We start from the raw sequence: 9,468 nt of genomic DNA on the forward strand, positions 1-9,468 counted from the left end.
AATCAATTACAGCTGACTGAAACCAATAGCATCTCAGTACTTGATTTTCAGCCAATCACACTAGAGACTCATGAAGCGGTTTACATTAAGCTCTGACTAATGAAATAGTCGCAACCATCTCCGGGTGACCAATGAAGTCGCGGCGTGAAGTGACAGCTGGCCAATGAGCGCCGCGAGCTATTTGCACCCAGTGAGTGTTGCACAAGCAGGGCTCCTCCTTTGTACCCTCCCCCGCTCGTATTCCCGGGTCCGCCTGAGGAATGTAAACTATTCAACATGGAGACAGCAGTCAATAAGCTGGAGGCTCTGGTAAGACGGCGGCGGGGGTGTGCGGGCCTGCGCGGAGAGCGGCGGCACCGAGCGCAGCACCTGGCGGTGGCGGCACACATCGGGCTGGAGGAGGGCGGCCGCCCCGCGGGCCATTACCCACGGCGCCGAACAGCGGCCTGGGCACTACATGGCCGGGGAAATGGCGGGAGCCGCCTCCTCAGTGTCAGGCGCCAGGCACCACCTCTGTGCCCCTCCGCCTGGGACTATATGTGCTGATCCGGGCGTGTGCCCTTCACCTGTCACTGGCCGGGGTCTCACCTGCCCAGAGCTCCTCCCCCGCATTGTGTGCAGGTGACACCGGATGGCAGCATTGTACTGATGGCTGTTGTCAGTGGCAGCAGGAATCTGTCCATCCGGTGTCAGACAAGAGCCCAAATGTAGCTGTCACCTGCAGGAATACATGTCTGTGTGGCCAGGCGACTCGTATACCTTGTGATCTGGGGGCATCGGGCAGACGGGGCCACATAAAGCCCCTTACATGGGACTGTGCATCCTGATCAGCGAGGGGCCGGCCAGTAGGACCCCCAGCCACCCCGAAAAGCAGACTGCAGCCCCGTCCTGAATGGAGCTATCCATTCTCTGTGGGATGGCCGGATATAGCGGTCAGCTATTTCCAACAGTCCTATATACAATGAATGGCGCACAGCTGGACATGTGTGGGACGGGGCTGCAGCCTCATTTTCAGCACCCAAAAGCCCAGATCAGTGAGGGTCCCAAGTGTCGGACCCTCAGCGATCAGCACGTTATCCTACGGATGGTTAATATGTATCAGGGCCTCATCACTTGCTGGCCTCCGGTCTCCCAGGGCAATAGCCGGGTAATGAGGTGTCCTGTAGTAGCCACCATCAGTGAGCCGGACCTTGGTCATCCCGCGAGAGCTGTCCTCCTGCTGACCCTCGCCAATTGTGCACGTTATCCATGCACTATGAGCTCCTTGTGTGACAGATCCTCTTTAAAAGGCTCCCCCCAAAACATAGCTGATAAGACACCCAGAAAACAAAGGATCCGAGACCCCCATTTCACAATAATCTCAGTAAGGAGCAGCATCAAACCTGTGCCCTATCTCTCCGTAGTCCGGGTATGGGGCTGGCAGGATACTGCCTAAGGCCGTTTTCACATATCCGGCTTTTCGCCGGTTTGACGGATGCGGCGCACGCCAATACAGTGTATACAGTACAGTGGCAGCGCTGCAACTTCCGGGTCACGTGCTCCGGTCACATGACAGCATGTGACCGGCGCTTGTTGCGCTGCCAGTGTACTGTATACACTGTACTGGTGTGCGCCACATCCGTCAAACTGACGAAAAGCCGGATATGTGAAACCGGCCTTACCCAATGCCAACCATTCTATCATGTCCTGTTGGTTGCACAGTTTTGCCCTCGGTGACTTTAGTTGTGAACACCAGGGTACTGAAAATTGCACCTAAGATAGCACATGAAATGCCATGATCCCCCGAAGCTGTCTCTTCCAATTAAAGGCACACATTATTAATAAAACTGGCCCTGTTTTGCTTTTCCTAGACGCTTCTTGTGTCTATTGAGCCTCAAAAAGTGTGACTACTCTCTTCCTCCCAGGCCGGAGGGCCTCCTCTAGCCAGATACTCTGGCCCAGGCAAAGTGATGGTGGGTGCCTTCCCCCCCTCTCTAAACTTGTGTATAAAAGGCACAATAAATCTGGCACCAGCCATTTTGGGGTCCAGAACACTGCCGTCACTTATCTTAGCAACTCCCTATTGGTGTTTTTCATAGTGTTCCTTCTAAGAATATTTCCGAGAATTGCGGTTGTATCAGAAAAACCAACAGAAATGCGTGTCCACAACCTGTGAATGATGGCGGCAGCGGAGCTATAACAGTCGACATTTAGTCCACATAGGCCGGTGCAGTTATTCGCTCTGGCCATGATTCTTCATTGTGAGGACAAAGGATCTTTCTGGGAACAATCATTTCCGGAAAGATCTTTTATGGATTAGGGACTAACGGCCAAAAATGTCATCCCTCAGATAAATCAGTAGTTCTATTTTGCATGGGGTATATGTTTTGCCTGTAGTGTGTCTTCAGAACTTTTTTATTGTTATTCTTTTTTTCACCTGGAATCTGAATAGTTTTTTTTTTTTTTTTATTGCCTCGCTCTTCCTTTAAGGATCCTGTCCGAGGCCCTTTTTATGTTGTACTACTAGTGGCCTGGCACAAACAGCAGTGCAATGTTAAAAGGGCATTGGCCGGAAACCCAGGCCACGATCTAGATGTACCGGAACGCTGCCCTCTCAGCCCGTGGATGGTCGTCTTCTTGAACTGTGAAGATTTTTCTGCTAATAAGTGCTCTGACTTTATTGCACTACTGTACTATACAGCTAGCAGTGCAATAGTATTGTCAAAGCATTTGGAAGCAGAGGACCCCTTCAGATAACGAGCAGTGGGAGAAGTGTAATGTTTGGTCGGATAGCGCAGCGCGGACAGTGTGTGTCTTCTTGTGATAACGATATTTTCTGAAAATCTGAATTTCAGTTTCAAAAAGCTGAATCTGATTTGGATTACATTGAGCAAAAATTGGAGTTTGAAATAAGAAAGAGCCTTCCGGAAGAATCCTCCCAGGTATTTCCGCCATTTGACGACTGACTTTGCTCTGAAATTTGTAGTGTTTGATATGTGTTTGTGCATCGGCGTCTGCTTTAGAACATTTGGAGCTAATTTCATAATCCGGATCTGCTTTAGGTCCATTCCTGGAACAAAACAGTCATTTGTATACAACCTTTTCCAAGTGCACATAGACTAGTCACTTGTTAGTTAGACATCCAAATGCTATTAGTTTTGGTCGCACAGGCACACTACTGGCGGCCTATTCCTCCCCCTTCATGTTAAAGCACAGACAGAGACAGTGGAAGGTGGACATATTGTGCATGTTCCCACTTTCCTGTAGGCCGAAGACTTATGCCGGCGTCACACGGTACGATACATCGGGCGATATGTCGTCGGGGTCACGACGTTAGTGACGCACATCCGGCATCGTCCGAGATATCGTACCGTGTGACATCTCCGAACGACTGTGAATGAGCAAAAATACCTTATCGTTGCTCGTTGACACGTCGTTCATTTTCAAAATGTCGGTCCTCCTTCTGTGCTCCGGTTGTTCATCGTTCCCGAGGCAGCACACGCCGCTCCGTGTGACACCCCGGGGAACAACGAACACAGCTTACCTGCGTCCCGCCAGCAATGCGGAAGGAAAGAGGTGGGTGGGATGTTTACGTCCCGCTCATCTCCGCCCCTCCACTTCTATTGGCCGGCCACTGTGTGACGCCGAACGTCCCTCCCCCTTCAAGAAGAGGATGTTTGCCGCCCACAGCGACGTCGCCCGGGAGGTAAGTACATGTGACGGGGGTAACAAATTGCCCGTGACGCACAAACGACGGGGGCGGGTACAATCGCACGATCGATCGTCCTGCGTGACGCCGGCATTAAAGTCCTACAAGATGGTTGGTGTATAAGCATGAAGCCCATGGCTCGCTGCTCTACTACAGGTTGTAACTATATCCCGGTTCTGTGAACACTGACTCAGTTGTGGATGGCATCAGTCTGGGGATCCAGGTGGCCCTCCATTGCCCTTTCGGTAGCTAGGCTCCTAGCAGGGCAACGTTCCCGAGGTCTATACAGATAGTGATAAGGTTTTGGTTTCTCTCGACTTTTCTTTGTGTAAAATATCGGTTTAATGTTATTTAATACATTAATCAGTTAAACTTAAGGGGATGTCCACTTTCAGGAGCTAGGCTACTGCCAGGGTGACATTCCTGTGGTCTATAGAGACAGTGGTAAGGTTTTTTGGGATTTTTGTTTTCTTATTATTGGGTAATTTTATCAGTTTAGTGTTATTTAATACATGAATCACTTAAACTTACAGGTGGTGATGTACTTTTACAAAATCAGTCCTGAGCGTAGATTGTTAAAGCGCACCAATCACCAGTATTTTCCTATATAACCTAAAGCCAGTGCTATACTGGTGCTATCATGCTGATTCTATACATACCTTTAGTTGTCAGCTAGGATGTATAGTTTGTGAAACACAGATAAGTAAAGTAAGTAAAATGAGCAGCTTTTTGAATGACAGCAGCTGCCAATCAGCTGATAGCTGGGGTGGGTTTTCATAATGATTCCCGCTCCCCTGCCTGTCCGTCCTCCCCCTATCTGTTATTTATGCTAATGCTATTATAGAATTGCTTTACTAAATGGCTAGAAGGACCTATGCTGATGTTATACCCATGCGATCAGAAGGGGCAGGGCCTCAGCCAACATGGCTGATACCAGGAAGCAACATGTTTTCTGTTGGCTGAGGTCCCGTCCCTTCTGGTCACCTGGGTATGACATCAGCAAGGTCCTTCTAGTCACTTAGTAAAATGTTCTATAATAGAATTCGCATAAATAACAGGGAGGATGGACAGACAGGGGGGTGGGAATCACTATGAAAACCCACCCCAGCTATCAGCTGATTGGCAGCTGCTGCCATTCAAAAAGCTGTTCATTTTACTAGCTTTACTTGCTTGTGTTTCAAAACCTATACATCCTAGCTTACATCCTAGCTGACAACTAAAGGTATGTGTAGAATCAGCATGATAGTGCCAGTTTAGCACTGTCTTTGGTTTATATAGGAAAATCCTGGTGATTGGTGTGCTTTAAAAAAACACAACCCCCCCCTGCATTTTACTCACCCTCCCCTTGTCCAGCTCTACTGTTTGATATTGGCTTCCCCACTGACGTCATATCGGCAGCCAATATCAGAGAGCAGGAGCCGTGGACCTGAGCAGGGTGAGTAAGGAACAGTTTGTTAGGAAAAAAAAACAATCTTCACCCGGGACTGGGATTCCATGAAAGGGGATAACCCCTTTTTAGATATGTCTTAATTCTAATAAAACCATATAATTTTAGGAAAACCCTACTAAATTGCTGGAGCAGTTGGCCAGTGTGAAGTCGCGCTTTAAGGGCTTGTCATCCCAGTTGGACAAGATTGCAGCAGACCAACAAAAGTCAGTGGAAACTATTCAGGCAACAATAGCAAACACACTAAAAATGGTTCAGCATCTACAACAGCAAACAGATTTTCAGGTACTACCAAGGTTCCTTATATGTTTAGACTTTGGGGATTACAAAGGCGAGTGGTACTTTGATTACTTTTTTTATTTTTATCATCTTAAATTGGGTTGCTATAAGATTTGATGCACCTAAATATTAGCAACCACTTTTGCTGTCGATAACTTCCATTATAATCCGTATATTACTGGGTATGTGGATGGTAGGGGCTTGTACTTTACCAATATCATTTATTCTACTCCCAACTGTATGAAGAGAACGAGTCAGAATTTACAATGTGCCCTAATGTTATATACATCATGCAGGTACCCCCATTTTCAGAGGAAGAACTTCGTGCTGTCCAACAATTTGAGACTCTAGCGTTGAAGGGCATGAACCTGAAGTGAGCAGGTAAGGGTTCTGTTCCGCATTCTTCAGGTGTATTCACAAACTCCAAGCTTCTTTATTCCAAAAAATTCTAACGAATGGCTTATGTCATATCTCCAGTTGAGTTGTTATTCTCGACGCGTTTCAGATGACAGGCATTTTTAGCATGATATCATGATTAAGGATGCTTGTGACCTGAAACGCGTGAAGGAATAACATTTGGAGATTTGGCATAAGCTGTTCTTAAAAATTTTAAGAATAAAGAAGCTTGATTTTATTACTTCCATCTTGGCAGGAACGTTTCCGAGCTCCCAACTGTAAGACACTGATTACTTTATTTTTCTCTGTAGTTATAGGTAACCTATTTGTGAACCAAACTTGTAATTCTGACAGGTTTATTTTGTATAACCATCAGCAACTCAAATACAGAACTTTGAAATAACAAAAGCGTGTTTAGTTTATCTTCAGTTCACATTTCATAGGGTTAAAGTACAAGGTCTTGGCCGATGGTTAAAGTACAAGTTGCAATATATGTAGAAAATAATACTATATCACTTGGTTCTAAGTAAAGATGAGTGAATTGATTTGCAGGATCTTGGTCCAGCAGCCAGGTAAATAGTCCACGGCCACTGAGCAGGATTCCTGGAGCCGCTTCTTACTTGCCAGCATCTGCAAATGTTCTTTTGATTAGCCGGCCTGGTATGATATCTTCCATGCTCATCTATTCAAAAGAGAAGCTGCAGCCGGCAGGTAAGAGGTGGATCTCAGGAATCCCATCCAGAGGCCTCGGAATACTGACCTCATTGTTGGTCCGGGATCTTGTCAATTTATTCACTCATCCCTAATTATAAATTGTCATTTTGAACTGTGTACCTTGTAGACTTGGAGAAAATGTATCTCTTATTCCTGAGGCACATAGTAAATTTATTATAGGCATTTCCCAGCCCCGTGAAATCGCTTACACCTAGTGCACAATGGTGTATAAAAGGAGTAAGGCTATGTGCGCACGTTGCGTACAGTCACTGCAGAAATTTCTGCAGCGATCTGAAGAGCACATGTGCGCTTTAAATCGCTGCAGAAATGTCCGTAGTGAAAGCCGATTCCATGCGCTCTGCCTGCAGCTCCTCCCATAGACAGAGCAGGAGCTGCAGGCAAAGCGCAGGAAAGAAGTGACATGTCACTTCTTTATACGCAGCGCTTCGGCAGTAGCCGAAGCGCTGCGCTCTTAAACGCCACGTGCGCACGGCCCCTGCACAATCTCCATAGACTGTGCAGGGGACGCAGGACGCATGCAGTTACGCTGCGCTACAAAGCGCAGCGTAACTGCATGTATTTACGCAACGTGCGCACATAGCCTAATAATCACACAACAAGTGATAATAATCACATAACTAGTACCACACCACTCCCATGGGGACAGAGATTTGTGGCATTGCTTCTAGAAGAGAATAACTGTAATACAACCATTGTATGGCAACACACAGTACCTAAGTAAACCTTTAAAGGTAATCTGTCAGCAGGTTTTTGCTATGTAAGCTGAAGACTGGGTTAAAACATAGAATTCAGGAATGTCTGTCTTGTCAAGATCCAATCTGTTGTTCATTTGCTGTGTTTGTTTAAGCAGCAGGACACTCATTGTTCGGACTACATTATCATGTGCATGGAAGTCCAGCCCCATTCTCTAATTTACACCTCACTATGAATGTACAATCTTTATTGAGAGCCTGATGTGGCAGGAACAGAACTCTCAGCTCTATTTCTGCTAAATCTAAAAATTCTCAGAACGGCTGCACCTAGTAATCTAAGGGTACTGTCTCACTAAACGACGTACCAGCGATTCCGACCACGATTTTACCTGGTCAGGATCGCTGGTACGTCGCTACATGGTCGCTGGTGAGCTGTCATATAGGCAGATCTCACCAGCCACCAGCGACTCTGCGCTTGGTAACCAAGGTACACATCGTGTTACTAAGCAAAGCGCTTTGCTTAGATACCCGATATTTACCCTGGTTAGCAGCGTACACGCTTACAGGCTACCAGCGCTGGCTCCCTGTACACGTAGCCAGGGTACACATCGGGTTACTACCAAAGCGCTTTGCTTAGTTACGGTTACGTGTGCAGGGAGCCAGTGCTTAGCGGTGTACGCTGGTAACCAGGGTAAATATCGGGTAACTAAGCAAGGCGCTTTGCTTAGTAACACAATGTGTACCCTGACTACGTGTGCAGAGAGCCAGCGCGGGCAGCCTGTAAGCGTGTACGCTGTTAACTAGGGTAAATATCGGGTAACCAAGCAATGCGCTTGCAAAAACTGAACCAGAACAGTGTGTAACGATCAGCGATTTCACAGCAGCGGCAAGGTCGCTGCTTAGTGTCACACAGAGCGAGATCGCTGATGAGGTCACTGGTACGTCACAAAACCTGTGACTCGGCAGCGATCTCGCTATGTGAGAAGTACCCCTAAGTGATACATCGTTGGAATCAGAGTCTCTGTCTGCACATTATGCTACTCTCAGATGAGGTAGCCACAACTTTTTGACAGATTCCCTTTAAGGCTAGAGCTGCATGGCGACTTTGGGCCCCAACAGGCTTCTCGTGACCAAAAGGTACCCCGGTGCTGCAACTACATGGCGGCACTATTGACGTCGCATTGCTACACCTTCATTACCGCGACACACAAGTCGCATAAAATCAGAATTGGATTCCCTTCTATAACACCATGATGTAGTAGCACCGAGTGACGTTCGGTCAGATGCTGGCTGTTGCAGCCAAAGTCACGATGTAGCCTTAGTCACAATGCGATTTTTATCCAGACATTTCTAGTAACATTTTATTCAATGTTCAAAAGTCCTGAAAACTGATTAAACTACTTTTTTCTCTTTTTATTCTTTTTCTAGTGTTTTGACACATTAGGAGACTGAAACGTTTTCTGTTCAGACAATGCAACTGTGTAATGCTGAATAGCTTTACTGTCAGCGATTACACCTCCAACCTTTGGTCAAAATGGAACATGGACAATATTTCTACCATAGGACAACCACCTATTTATTTAAAAGAAACCTAAAAAATAAATGTGTGCATATTTTGTATTTCTGTTCTTCATGTGCAGATTCAATAAAGTAATGTAACATGTAGAAAACATTTTTGTATAAAGTTTTCTGTAAATTACAGCTCCTTTCATATTGAATTTATCGTATGGTTATTTTACATTCAGCTTCTTTATTTAAAGGCATTGAAATCCTGTATCATTCACATTACCTTTTTAAAGTTCACATCGTAAGCTTACAAAATAGCAAAAGAATAGTAATAAACTCATGGGGTAAACAGTCATTACAGTTATTTTACATATGTTTACTTAACCGGTATTGATTTTTGTAATTGAAAAATGTAATATATGTTTTATATTAAAAAGTAAACTATAAAACTGGATGATAAATGGTTTTTTTTGTGGTGGTACTTAAGAATTCTTCTTTTACTTGAATGATTATTCATGGTTTTCATATACACTTGCGAAGCAGGACATACAATTTATATATTTGTCGCTCCATTGGGAGACCCAGACAATTGGGTGTATAGCTCATGCCTCCGGAGGCCACACAAAGTATTACACTAAAAGTGTAAAGCCCCTCCCCTTCTGCCTATACACCCCCCGTGCATCACGGGTTCCTCAGTTTTCAAGCTTTGTGCGAAGGAGGTCAGA

General features: G+C 45.8%; 1 protein-coding gene across 1 annotated transcript; it reads left to right on the forward strand.

The window, feature by feature from the left end:
* Positions 1–178: 178 nt before the first annotated feature.
* Positions 179–9,192, forward strand: SKA2 (spindle and kinetochore associated complex subunit 2). The gene is made up of 5 exons (XM_075334203.1): positions 179–309; positions 2,835–2,921; positions 5,244–5,420; positions 5,711–5,795; positions 8,666–9,192. Exons 1-4 carry the CDS (start codon positions 277–279, stop codon positions 5,789–5,791), a joined length of 378 nt encoding a protein of 125 aa, XP_075190318.1. The 5' UTR covers positions 179–276; the 3' UTR covers positions 5,792–5,795; positions 8,666–9,192.
* The last annotated feature ends 276 nt before the right edge of the window (positions 9,193–9,468 follow it).

The sequence above is a fragment of the Anomaloglossus baeobatrachus genome, chromosome 2 (assembly GCF_048569485.1).
Source record: "Anomaloglossus baeobatrachus isolate aAnoBae1 chromosome 2, aAnoBae1.hap1, whole genome shotgun sequence".
Taxonomy (NCBI): Eukaryota; Metazoa; Chordata; class Amphibia; order Anura; family Aromobatidae; genus Anomaloglossus; species Anomaloglossus baeobatrachus.